This window comes from Pleurodeles waltl, chromosome 4_1, assembly GCF_031143425.1.
Source record: "Pleurodeles waltl isolate 20211129_DDA chromosome 4_1, aPleWal1.hap1.20221129, whole genome shotgun sequence".
Taxonomy (NCBI): domain Eukaryota; kingdom Metazoa; phylum Chordata; class Amphibia; order Caudata; family Salamandridae; genus Pleurodeles; species Pleurodeles waltl.
The window spans coordinates 921,860,521-921,874,508 of NC_090442.1; the positions used below are offsets into that span (position 1 = coordinate 921,860,521).

General features: G+C 41.9%; 1 protein-coding gene across 10 annotated transcripts in view; it reads left to right on the forward strand.

Moving 5' to 3' along the window:
* Positions 1-13,988, forward strand: part of MAGI2 (membrane associated guanylate kinase, WW and PDZ domain containing 2) — a 2,755,167-nt gene that overhangs the window by 1,563,250 nt on the left and 1,177,929 nt on the right. For all 10 annotated transcript variants that reach the window (XM_069229701.1, XM_069229700.1, XM_069229695.1 and 7 more), the window contains one exon: positions 13,641-13,760. In XM_069229701.1, the coding sequence (XP_069085802.1) occupies positions 13,641-13,760 (120 nt within the window). The remainder of the gene's footprint in view (positions 1-13,640; positions 13,761-13,988) is intronic.

Genomic DNA, 13,988 nt, shown 5'->3' on the forward strand with positions numbered 1-13,988 from the left:
GCCATCTGATGTAGCGCCTTAAAGTAAAGTCGGATTCATTTGACACGCGCGTCAGAGTATAATTAGTGTATTTTGGTGAGTTCTGATGTTATAGTTCACTTTTAAAAATAAAAAAAAGACAACCATCACTTGTAACATGTATTTGATGTGACGTGGATTAGTCGGCCTCGTGTCTCCTCTAATAAACTGAAAGAAATGCTGCGCTTTTGCGGAGACTTTCACCATTGGTGCTGCTAGAATTACATTTCCAAATTAAAAAAACAAATCTCGCAGCATAATTGACTGTCTTGTTTGAGGGAATCTCTGCTGCATAACATGAGCTTGGCGTCTTCCCTTTGCTGCCAAAGTTGATTCCTTTACACAGGCCACCGTGTTTCCCCTGTGCCTGGCTAAAATGTCGGCTTTGTCCCTCGCACACAAACATAGCTGTGTGCCTCGTTTGTAAACAGGAGTTAACACGCCTTCATTTTACCAGCAACAAAAAGACTTCTCGCTTTTTAATCCTTAGATCCTATTGGTATGTGTTGGTGTGTATGTAATTCTCACTGGGCTGGCATGAATACTCCTATTCCCATTACTCTGAGGAGCACATCGATGTTGAACTCTTTTCCTATACTGAGGCTCCTAACCTTCTTCACGTATCTAAATCTGGTGTTTGCCCTCAGCACAGCACCGACTCTCCTTTGCTGGTTGCAGAGGAAGAACTAAAATGGACTCTGGACAGGAGCGGAAGGGCAGTAGTAATCTTGCTAGATCTCAGTGCGGCTTTCGTCTTGTACAATATTATGGTGGGTCAGATAGTGGGATGCCAAACAAGGCTCTAGTTTGGTTCTGCTCTTTCCCTAAAGACCATAGTTTCCAGGTACTGTATAAACCTTACTTTTATGAGACACTTACTACAAAATGTGTCTAATCTCTGGAGAACCTTGTAGAATCAGCTTTACTCTATTTTCCCACGCTAATGACACTCATTTAGACATGTCTCTGTCCCCTGAGCCTGGCTGTCCTGCAGTTTGCCTTTGATCTTGCCTCCTAGCTGTTTCCAACTGGATGGGGATGAACTGTCTGACATTTAATAGAGGGAGGGCCGAAATGCTGTTGGTTGGGAATCAGCCTGCAATGTGATCGCTGGTGTCGTGGCCGAATTAGCGTGGCTTCTTACCCATTTTATAAGCCTGCAGTAAAATATCTAGAGATCTGGTTCAAAAGTGAGCTAAATATGGACCCCAATCTAAAAAAAAAGCTTTCTGGGTGCTGTTTTGGCCTACTTTATAGCCTGAAAAAAAATGAAAAAAATAATTTGAGCTTTACCAGACTGTAAGCAGAAGACCATGGTCAAGGTGACTAAATTCTCCCCCCTGGACTATGCCAATCTACTCTATCTAGGAGTTAGGCAGTCCTCCCTCAAGCAGGAGCAGGCCATCCAAAATGCTGCATCGTGGTTGCTACTGCATATACCCAAAATCACATGGTGTTTTCCTCATCTGCCTTCACCACACTGAGTTCCTGTTGAGATGCAGGTTTTATTTAAGGCATTATGTATCACTCATGGGGCTTTTCTTTTACACTAGTCATAGGTTCATCCAGGGCTTGATTCTGCCATACATGACTTCTAGGGCCCTTTGGTCAACAAAGTTCAACTTAGCAATTCAGGCCAGGTTCAGAAGAGCTAGAGTGGGAAATTGATTGTTGAGCTACCAGACCTCCAAACTTTGGAATTCTCTTTCCGCTCAACTTTGTTCAAGCCCAAGTGAAGCTCCCTTTAGATAAAATCTTAAAATGTGGCTCTTCTAGGACAGCATCAGTGTGTTGTGTGGTACTGCAGTAGCAGTGGGAAGTCCTGGTTGGGTAGCTATGCCCGTTTACTTAAACACACGTTTATATATGTGTGCCTCTACCTTGTTATGGGGGGAGTCCAGGGACCCTTCCACAAGTAGTATTTGGCAATAACAACTTACACTCACCATTATATGCCCAATTCTCTAAGCCTTATTCACTGCAGGTTCCAGTTATGTATATTACTGCAGCCAACTAAACTAGCTTGGCCACTTGTGGACATAGCATACTCACTAGTGGAAGACGTAATAACATATACTCTTACCCTCATTCTGTCACTAGCAGAACACTTGCTCGCATAATAACAAGGTACCTTCCACACTAGTACTGTGGTACCTCTGCTCCCGCTTGAAGTAATGCTGAAATGCCATGCACATTATCAGGAGCTGCAGACAGTAGTAAGGCAGCACAGATTCAGTGCAATTGTCCAATTGTTCCAAGTCCCCCCATGTGCCCACCAGATGTTGGCTTGTGTTTTGAACCCTTGCTAGGAAAATGATATGCCTGCCTGAAGGTTATGTCTAGTGTGAGCCACTGCCTGGCCCTGATTACAAGGATCCCACCTATCCCATACAGCCCTAGTGAGATATACGCCTTAACAGCTGACTCGCTACAGGTCACCCGGAATAGGTTAATTGAGTCTATGTTGCTAGAAGTCCATGCCATCTCCGGTGCTATTCACCTCTTGAAGGCTTACTGACAACCAGAATGACCCTAGACATTTACCTGCTGGTGACTGGGATTTGACCTTGAGCCAGACTGTCCAGCCTTTGGGTGCCTAAGGGTTAGGTCTGCCCACAGGGAGCGATATTTCAGGAACATATTCTTCTCTGAAGGTTGATCTTATTTTAGTTTAACTCCCATGGCAAGATGGCCGGGCCAAGGCAGTTAAATTGCTAGCTCATAGCTTACTATTCTAGGATCAAATTGCCTCTGAAATTGTCAGGCATATTCATACCAGCTTCATCCGGGCACTCTCTTACAAGTGCAAATGCAATTAGCTCCCTGGGGGCACAGTCATGCACTTATCTCCTTGCATTGCCTTGCCCTACCCTACCTTACTATTGCCTTGCCATGCCATCCCATCCCATTCTAGCCCTTCCTTTCCTTTCCCTCCTTGAGGTTTGACTAAATTTAGGGATGATCTTTTAAGTCCGAGCCATCATAGGATTGTAATATCTTTGAACCAGTATTATGACTTAAGTGTGTGGAAGACTGCCTGGGAGGACTATCTTTATGCCTAACAAATGGATGAGCCCATTCCGTAATCTGCAGTCGGCAATGAGGAGAGGAAACATTGGCTGGAGGTGTGCGAAACCATTTCTGTCTGAACTATTGAAATGAAGGAAGTTACATGAGATGTTTCAATGTATGGTTGGTGATGGGACCTTTTATTACCTAGTGTGTGCATATTTGAACACCTGGTGAGTGAGTAGAAGTGTATGTTTATGTGAGTGCACTGTTTTGAATGAACAGCTGTAGCACAGATTTCATTCCAAAACTCGCTGGTGGGAAGTCAGAATCATGTTTGGTAGGCTTTGACATTTTTCAAAAAAAGGTTTATGTGGAGGCATGCTGATATCATTCATTTGGTCAGAATTCTGGTTGGTTGACTCCCCTGGCCCCCTTTCAAGGTCTTGTTGCTGCTCCAGTGCATTATGTGTTCCTAGTTCTCAGATTCTGGATATCCTTGAATTTCACATTTCTCAAGGGCTGCGAGTGCTTCCAGTTCAACAGTAGGGCACAATAATCTGTAAATTCCTTACGGTTTGACTATGAGAGGAGATTGGGGCTTTTAGAATCCCAGTACTAAAGGAGAGCAGTTCTGTACTTTTTCTCACCACTTGTTAGTAAGATCTTATCTTTGTACAGGCAGTTTTTCCATTAGGGTGAGTTACCATGGTGGCTCATCATTGATTACTTAAACAGCTACGGCTCCTTTGTTAAGATGAAGGAATGTTGCCCACTGCTCTCTCAGCAGTGAAAACATGAACAATAAAATGATAATAACATAGGATATTACAATTTTATTTTTCCTGCTGAGTTGAGTCAAGGGCAGGGCTGGGCGGTCCAGGACCTGGCCTTCCTGATGACAGCAGCTGCAGCAGGGGAGGAGTGGTGGGCATAGCTGCTTGTGCGCATGATGGTTTGGCCAGCATTCTAAGGACGGCCAGACCATCATGTGCACTTGGATCTCTCCACCTGAGCTGTGGTGCACAGCGGGTGGAGACAAAGCACAGGCTCCACGGCCTTCCTGAGTCAAACCATACTACTCAGCCCAGTCACAGAGCTGCTCTCATGCTGGTAAATGGTGTTTCCAGCATCAGAGCATCAGAGCAGCATGTGGATTGGCTTTGGGGACAGGGAGCCTTGCTCTGAAATACCAGGAGTCGAGAGAAGAGTTGCAGAAGAGCACGAAGGCAGCAGCCGGCAGGTAAGTGCTTTTTTATTTACTTTTTTTTTTTAATTTATTATTTTTCTCCCTCTGCGCTGCCCCCCTCTGTCCCCTGTGCTGCCCCACCACTTTTTAGGGTCGAGCCTGTGTCGCATGCGCTCGCGCATGCGTATCGCTAGCGAGACGCTTTAGGTATTAGAAAAGGGCTCGGAGCCCCGTCGACGTCACGTCAGTGTCTTTCATTGGCAAGTTGGCTTGCCTGTTAGAATCCGCTTAATTTGATTAGTGGAAGGCACGCATACATCATGCCTTTTCTGGTGGTTAGCCCTTCTCGAGCGCAGCGACCAAGTTCGGAAAACATTCGAGGCTCGCTGGGTTTGTGTACTACCTTTTCTCTATTTTTGCAGCGTGATCTCGCTGGGCAGGAGTCGAGCGCTTCGCATACTATCGACCTTGTTACATAGTTAATTGCACTTTTGCCGTTACGTTCATAATTGCACTTTTGCCTATAGGTATTATTACGTGTGAACTGTAGCAGCACGATCGCGCTGTTTTTTTCTTTTAATGCAAGAAAAATCCGGTTGGGAGATTACAACTGTGAACAGCTGTAACTCCGACAAATGCAAGACCCTAGTGCATTGCACATGCTTGTTTTCCACTGCAGTCGGCACTGTACTTAAAGCCGGATGAGCGCTCTTGCTCATTTTGATTTCGATTTTCCTGATGCACATATTCTGTCAGGTATCCTCTAAATCCTAAGGGAGGGCCAGTGGAACCCGGTTCCCACTCCTGCTGTACATATTATAACACCTAAGATAGGGAGAGGAGCAAACCGAGGCAAACACCCCCATCCCCGACCTACGAATAACACCGGACTGTGTGTGTCTTTACGAGTTGAGCTAAAAATCTCACGGGGTTTATCACCGGAACTTTTTTTCCTTGAATTTTCCCCTGTCAGGGATACTATGTCAGAGTGGACCTCTTTCTAGAATGAGGATGCTGGGTTCGTTATGCATTACTGATTTTTCAAGTTATCTTGCAAGTGCTCGACTTTCTGCCTACTGTTAAAAATGCATTTTTCTTAACAGTGGTATTGTTAACTTTACAGATTTACAAATTTCTGGATGAACCAGTCACAATAGGCAATATCTCGGTTTTTTCCTCACCCTATTTTTTAAATATATTTTTGCAGTACTTAATTTGCATGAATAGTAGGGGTCCGTGCGTTTTCTTAGGAGCGTGTTCCTGACATTCCCAAGTACTCGGGTTGCCGAAAAACAAGACTGCCTACTCTTTATTTATTTATTTATTTGTTTATTTATAGGTTTTAACTTCTGTCTCTCTATTAGAAGTAGCGAGAGGTCGCTGCGAACTCGTACTTAGGCGTTTCCAGCCACATCAGCGATTTTCTAATTTACTCTGAGGTCTTTTTTTGTTCTATTTCATTTTTAGTAGAATTTATGAGTGACTATAATTTTCTTCAGCCTTTGTTTTGTTCTCCTAGTCAGAAACTCATATTTGTTTCACAGATTGCTTCGGGGTTTGAAAAAACCCAAGCAGGAACAAAGAAATCATGCTTTAGAAAACAAACGTTAAAAAATGCTCTACTAGCTAATTTTAAATGTTAACGCCACAGTTTGAATTTAATTTATATTCTTTCTGTTATTTAATTTTTGGCACATGTTTTATCCATTTACACAATCTTCCTGCAGAATTCTGCTATGTGAATGGACAATTGCAAAACGGATGAGAAACCTCCTAATAAATTCAGGACTAGGTCCGTAGTTTTTCTAAATATAAAACACTTGTGCTCAGAGGAAAATGTATACAATTTTTAAGCTTGCAAGTGTAGGCTAATTTATATATGTACTAATACGGCTAAAGCGCAACCCTATGTGGGGATCAATGAGGGAGCATAGAAACTGTGTAAGTGGGGGGAGGAGGAAGCATTTGAGATGGTTTGCAGTGGTAAATGAGAGGGTTTCCCAGGATTGGCCTAAGGGTGGAGAGCAGGGAAGGATTTGTATCCCTGGCAAACGAAGTGCCTCAGGAAAAAGTCAGACTTGCAGAATGAGTCTGCAGTCTGAAATATGGAAGGGTGTTATTCCACATCCTCCATGCATGTCCAATGTTTCAATATGCAATGAAGGGCTTCGAATTTTAGTATTTTTCCAGCTAGACTTTCTCTTTGTTCAGCTATGCTTCAAAAGAGAAGCTGTGTATGAATGTTAATCATATAACGCAAACTTAGCTAGTAGGCAATGAAAGGATCTAAAATTGTGATACTCAAAGTACGGCCCGGGGGCCCCCTGCGGCCCTCCTAACCTTCTCTTGCGGCCCCTAGATTAATAGCAGCATTGGGCTGCTGTTTACTTCTTAGAGCACTAGCATTCAGAAATATGTTAAACATGCGGAAGCTTTTATTTACAAACTAACTGAAGGAAAGGAAAAGTAGCAAATAAAGTATACATCACCATTTAACTACCCACAAAGCCCCAATCCTATCCTGCCAACATCAGTGCAGCCCTCAGGATCACCCAGACCATATTTTGTGGCCCCTAGGAAAATGTTTGTGAGTATCTATGATCTAAAACAATACAATGCAGAGGATAGGCGCAAAGCTTGGGGGAAGTAAAGATGATAAAGATGGAGTGGGATGATGGGGAAGAAATGGGAAACAAGTTAGTGGAAATTGTTTGGGTGACTCATGGAAGGGGGATAGGACAAAATAGTTATGATACGCCATTTCAAGGCTAAGGCCTGGTACCGTACTCAAACCTCCGTCATTAGATTCAGAACCCACACAGTCTGACACACGCTATCAGAAGCACATTTCTTCAGTCTACTGACAACACATGTTCTCCACAAACCTGGAAACCATTTGGAAGGTGTTAGAAGCTTGGTATTGGTACGGGTAAGAACACACATACCACTAGCATTTCACTCCCTCACAGGGTTGTGCCCAGTCAAGGTCCCACAAAGTAGCCCCTGGCTCAACCCCTGGTAGCTTGGTAATGAGCAGTTAGGCCTAACTCAGGAGACAGGTATGTAAAGCATTTAAATACACCAATCCCAGTTTATAAAAATAGTAAATATTTTTATCTTTAAATGCACCAAAATGCCAAAATCCAATACAGTGAACCAGCGGTATGAATTTTTAAAGATTGAAAGTACAACTAGGACTTAGAAGCAAATAACACTCACAGGGAAGGTTGCACTGGACCAGGACACAGTCAAGAGTTCCAGCCGTCCGCAATGTAACACTTTTACACTTGCTTCCAGAAGTGTTTCTTGATTCAGGAAAGTGATCCACAACCCCAATCTAAGGTTTCAGAATCTCTGAGTTGCTCCTAAGAGACGTTGGGACTACAATTCCCACAATGCACCTGGCCAAATCCTTACAAGTCCATTGGATGCACTTAAGGCTGGGGATTTTTGTGAAAGGTGGTGCAGGGAAGCTATTTTAACCAGTTACTTCAGGAATCCCACTCTTGAGTCCCTTTTGAAGAAAGGCAAAGTCTTTTAGGCTGTAGTTCCAGTGTGCAACAGGCACAGTTCGTAAGTGTGCAGGCCTCTCGGTTGCCAACCAGGCTTTCAGCGGGGCAGTCCTTCTTCTTGTGGTTTCAGGCAGTAGATCTGAATTCCCATGCAGATCAACCACTTTTATTCAATCATCTTGGGGTACAGTCAGTGGCCATTCTTGTACCATGAGCTGCAGGGTGCCACCCAGAAGTATGACAACTTCTTCCAAAGTGTGGCATCTTCTTGTCCCATGAAGCACCGCACTTTAACATTTCAAGATGGATGATTTTCCTCCAGAGGACTAAGATCTGGCTAAACCTACCCCCTCGTGTAGCTCATTTCCATTAACTCCCCCTCTAGACATCTACAAATTAATTCCTTTCCTAAGCCTACCATTTATCTATGGGGTACATGGGTGAGAGGGGAGGCCTTGCTGCATTCCTTTCTGACTGGTTTCCATTTGAATCCTTAGCCTGATTCACCCAGCCCCATTCCTGGCCTGGCTTCACCATCTGCATACCTCTCCCATCAGATAACCTCTGCTCTGTGCAGGCCACTTATCACCTCATCAAAGCAGCCTGGCTAATCCTTTTAGGGCTGACCAATCAGGAGCGATCACTCGCAGACTAGAATTTGGCATACAGTAAAGAAAGTCTTGTAACTTTTTTTCTGTACACGTTATGATAAATTCAACAATTGCAAATTGTTGCATTGATCATTATCATTCACTTGAGTCCTTTCATGGTATTTGTATCTTTTTCCGAGCAATATTTAGGCGTATGAAAAATGTTTCCATTATAGCCTATGGAGCCAACTTTCTACAATTAGGGAAAATGAAAGGTGCAGTTTTCCCTCACCTGGGCTTTTATAATGTTCCTGCTTATTGTTACAAGGCACCCTAACCCGGGACATCAAGCGGAGACCTTGGAGTGACTTATATGTAAAAGTAAGGTAGATTGTTACTTTGGAAGTACCTTTAATTTCAAAGTTGAATTTATATACATTTTACATTTTAAAGACAGTCTGCAAGGCAGGGCTGCCTTTAAAAATGACAGCAGGCACACAGCAGTGCATACTCAAGTGCAGGAGCTCTACTGGGCTTCTAAACTTCCCTGCCCTATTATGCACTAGGGGCGTACAGGTAGTTTGAATTCCCATTGCCCTACTATCTACTAGGGAAGTACAGGGTCTGTTATTGCCAATTGGAATTATAACATTGTGCCATTTGACCATATACCTTTTATTTAGAGCACTGGCCCTGGACCTGTTAAGCAGAGCCAAGGGCACCGTCTGGGTCAGTTACCATCAGTATCAGTCAGAAACATTGAAGTGAACTTGCTAAAAGAGTAACTTTCTCACAGAAGGTCATCCTAAGACTACTGCAATCACTAATAGCCCATTGTAGGCAATATTAATGATTCACATCAAAAGCAACAACAAATCAGCCCATATTTCTAGAACATAAAAGAGTGACTAAAAATAAAGAGTAATCACACATTCCTTGGTTTGCTACCAGGAGAAAGACATTTCCACTGAAGAACAGTGCGGCTTAAAGCGTTGCTTTGCTTTCACTGCTGTATACATTAGTAGTGTTGCTTCCTCCTAACAAATGTACTATTAATGAGGAATTGTCGTTTGCTATGTGCATACTTTATGATAATGCCTATTTGATGCTGTGTACATCTGTCATTAGGCTTCTGCTGTGCAAAGTATTTAATTACAAGTAGCAGAAATGTCACAGCAAAGTATCAGCAGCTTGAAACAACGAAGCCCTGTAGATCTTGCAGTACCATTCTTCTGCTTCACTTGTTGCTCGTACGCAAATTGAAGTCTGCAGTTCAGTATTCTACCATAGCCTATGTTGTTTGCTCTTATGTCCTATGAGAATCGTGCTTGTGCTGGACACAGAAGTACAATGTACATTGGAGCGAGGCCACAAATACAAACACTATGATCTGCAAAGCTTTAAAATGTGGATCTGCAGGGTGTTACCCCAAGCATCTAGGAGCAATGGTTTATCAGCTTTTATCACAAGATGCACCACATTGTCTCAGTTAACTCCAGAGACACCAAATAGCCTGTTTTAACCCAAGATATATCCTATAGTAATTTTTAACCCAAGGTGCTTTGGTGTGTCAATGTTATCTGAAGATCCAGCGATCTCTCAATTCCACCTCATGGCACATTTGATAGCTAATTATAACTCCACTCACGTTGACTTAACTCAAGGTTTAATGATATTTCGCTTTTATTAGTAGGTACACTTGATAGTCTTCATTGGCTTCAGTGACAGTAAATCCTCAATTTTACGTCAAAGCACGTTGATCCCTAAACGGTGGCCTGTCATTTTTAACTCAACCATAGTGGTTTGTCAGCTTTAATTCAAGACTCACTCCTGAATAAATTTAATTTAAGCTACATTATTCTGTCAGTTCATACACAGGCACTTCTTTTTTGTCTCGGGGAACATTTGATTTCCAGAAGAAGGACAGTAGGGCAGTAATGTAATTAATATTTACTTACCAGCACCTGTAAAAAGCGCTCCTTTGAAATGTGCCCTCGACGAACAATATACGATGCTGTTACCTTAACGAGAATCTATTGAATTCATTCCTATCTAATCCTACTTTGCTCACGCTGTCCCTCATTAGCATGTTGTTCCAGTTTTGAAGACGCTCCAAGGCACTGACATCATCAAAGCCCTTAACCGCCTCTATCCAAGGAGGTACAGAAAATTCAAATTCGTTGCGCATTAAGAAAATCTTACACTGTATGGTTGTCGACAAAGCAACTTCCAGGATGCAAAATTTTGCTTGCGTATGGGTCCCAAAGCACAGAGGGACAGGCACCCAAAGCTGTTTTCAGTCATAAATATACATTTATAAGTGAAGATAGCTGAACGTGTGCCTGCTAAGAATTCACAAAGGATACATATGAGTCAGAAATCCATTTACTCAGGCATAATTGTACACTACAGTAGCATACAGTTACGTAGGAGTAATCTTACCCAGGGGATGGGCCATGGACGGAACAATGAACAGTTAGCCTTGTGAGTTTTTCAATTGCAGCTAAGACGTCAATGTGTAAGCATTCACAAACTCCTCTGTGATCCTGTCCAGCCCTAGAAATGGTGAGAGAGATCCACCAGTCAATGGCAGAAATAAATCTACCTCAAGTTTAGGAAGGGAAACAAAATTCCAAACGTTCATGGGGGTCTAAAGAAAAAGATTTCTTTCCGGAAAAAAACATATTCTCCGAGGGAAAAACAATGGATTTGCACAGTTTCCGTAATGATGAATTGTACTTTGCACACAATGTCACGAAATGTCAAAGCACTGTACAGTAACTTGACTTTGTCAGCAGTGTGCCTGGAAACGTACCCTGGGTGAAGGTTTTAGGTGTGCTTTGGGAAGGTTTGGGGAATACCAAAAACAGCAAAAATAGATAGAAGCATGAGACAATCTTTAGTTGCACTTTTGATTGTTTTCACTTAATTAATTGGGCTGATAAAATTTACGTGGTGCGAAGGAAAGTGCAGGAAGAGCATTTGGCCAAAAGTGCTTTTTCGTACTCATAACCTTTAGATCTTCTTTACATTTTGCACCTCATTTTCCACTTGCTGGGACTCATTTGAGCAGAAAATGTGTATCTGGAACCCGTGAAGTGAGAGGTGTGGAGGGGTAGAATGTACTGTGCTAACAAGGTTTGCTGCAGGACTTTACAACCTGCATTGGAAAGACATTAGGCAGAAACCGCTGTGACCTTTGTTTTCGAGGGCATATCTCGTATGCAATATTCATTCAGGTGATTGACTAGCATAATTTGAGAATTACATGTAATTTTCACATGAGAGACATGTATAAAACACTAGTAAAATATGCAGGTTGCCTCACCCTTGTACATAATCGCAAGTGGGCCCACAAAGCGTTACTGAGCAGGTCAGAACCAAGTGGGATTTGACAATGTTATATATGTTACATAAGGCCGGTTCACACATGTTTTAAGCGGGGTTGCCCAGGATTGTTCTATAGAAGGGGACATCCTTATAGATATATTTATATAAACACAGCGTAAAAAGGAGTAAGTTACATAGTCAGAGGTTGCCCTTATAACATGGCACTGACCAACCCATCATGGACCAATGTTGGACTTCACTAGTTCAAACCATTTTCTCCTTGTCAATATGTCTCCATTAGCATACAGAACGTACTTTGGAGTGCCCTCCATTTTTTGGAATGTCTTATTCATCCAGGAAGATTGTATGCATTTAGTTGAGGCGATGACTGAGTCAGGGCTAGCAGCCCAGAATCAGTACTTGCAGATACCCAGCTAGTTCCAAGCATATGCCTGAGACGTCTTGGACCAACCCTAAGTTAATATTCACTTTTTGGAAAACCGACTAGAGTTATATGAGGAATTGTTTTAAGCCATTTTGGGCTCTTTCTGTTCACACATAAAATATTGAATCTTTGCGAGGGATTAATTTGAATACGAAATCAAAGCTTGGGGGTCAAATGTAATGCTCTAATCACATATCAATATGTAAAATGTTGATCTTCAGAAGTAGTCGTTGATTGGGAATCCAGGTTGGTGGCCCACCTTTCTGATTGGTACTGACCTGCTCAGAGAGCCATTTATTTAGGGTTAGGGATCATCCACTGCACCATAAGGGTTCCAGGAACTCATATAAACATCTGGAAAGTGACGCAGTACCAATATTAGCATGTGATTCTCTTTAGTCCCTTTGAGTGCTACTTTGAAGGCAGTACCAAGATTTGGCAAGGAACGCATTAGTACATCACCTCATTTAGAAAAAAATACATTTCCTGGCCCTATGGGATGGATGAGTTTATCAAAAAGGCCACACTTTTTTTCTCAAAATATAGGTTGTAAGATGTGTACTTGATGAAAATTAGAAAAATACCTATTACTGGTTGCATATTTAAAAACAAGCCAGAATTTGTATATGTTTTCACAAAAAGAGCACTTCTAGCGGAAACACTTGAAATATAAAAATGCGTAAAAGATAGGGCTGTATTTTTTGTAAAGTACAGCAAGTGAATGCAAAACTGTATAAAATAGACAATATTTTTTTATCATAAATAGACAAACGTTTTTTTACCATAAATATTTATACTTGCCTGTTTTTGAATCAATGTTTGTTACTGGCAAACCCACCTCATAGCGGAAGGACTTCTTATTGGATTATTTTCTTGGGATATTGCTAATCTTTTCTAAGAGATACCTTTCAACATGGATCTTCATCTGGGTCTCTCAGAAGTGTACTTCACATACATCAGGCAACATGGTATAGAGTCAGCATCGATTGTATTTTCATGCGTCCTCATTAACATATTGAAACATTGAATGTTGCCTTGAAGTGGTGGGTCTACCTTGCAGTGTGTTTCCACAGTCTGATGTGCTTATTTTCTCGCATAATTTGTCATTTGTACTTTACATAACTAACAGTGTATATGTTAGTATCCATTGTGTAGGCCTTCTGAAGTAGTTGCCACGTGTAGTGCCTGGAAGTTACTTGAACTACGTTATTTTTTCCTCAAATAAAACACATAGTAAAAAGCATACATAAGGTGGGCCTACATTAGCACAACATAGATAGAACATTGTGATAATGTTAAACCCTACAATTGTATCATCTACCGTTTCCTTTTAGCACAGGAAACAAAGTGTGTTGTTTTGTTTCTGATTTGTAGAAACTGTGGTCGAGCTTCAGTATTCTTTTTGTTGTTTGTGTTGCCTCTGAAAGGAGTTCAAACCAGGGCGTCAATGTTTTGTGGTCTCTATACTAAGAACAGCGCATCTCCTTACAGAGTTTATTATTTAGAGGGGATTCAAGTCCTTAACAAAAACATGTTTTTCTTCACAGGCACCACAAGATCACCTAAAGAGGGAGAAGTGCCTGGTGTGGATTACAATTTCATCACTGTTGACGACTTTATGGAATTAGAGAAAAGCGGGGCACTGCTGGAAAGTGGAACATATGAAGGTAAGTCTTGTACGCTGCAAAATCCATTTGTAGTCATTTCTTCTGCCACTTAGCAATTGAATGAGACTGCCCTCTAGTAAGTTGTACTGCACTTGGTATTTTAAATTTATTAGGAGGCAGGTGGCATTTGTAAAAACCTACATATTTAGTTACTGAAGCCGTAGTTGACAGATGGGTTCTTAGTAATTAGAACATAAAACTGTTTGCCATAATGACTACTAACTGGTC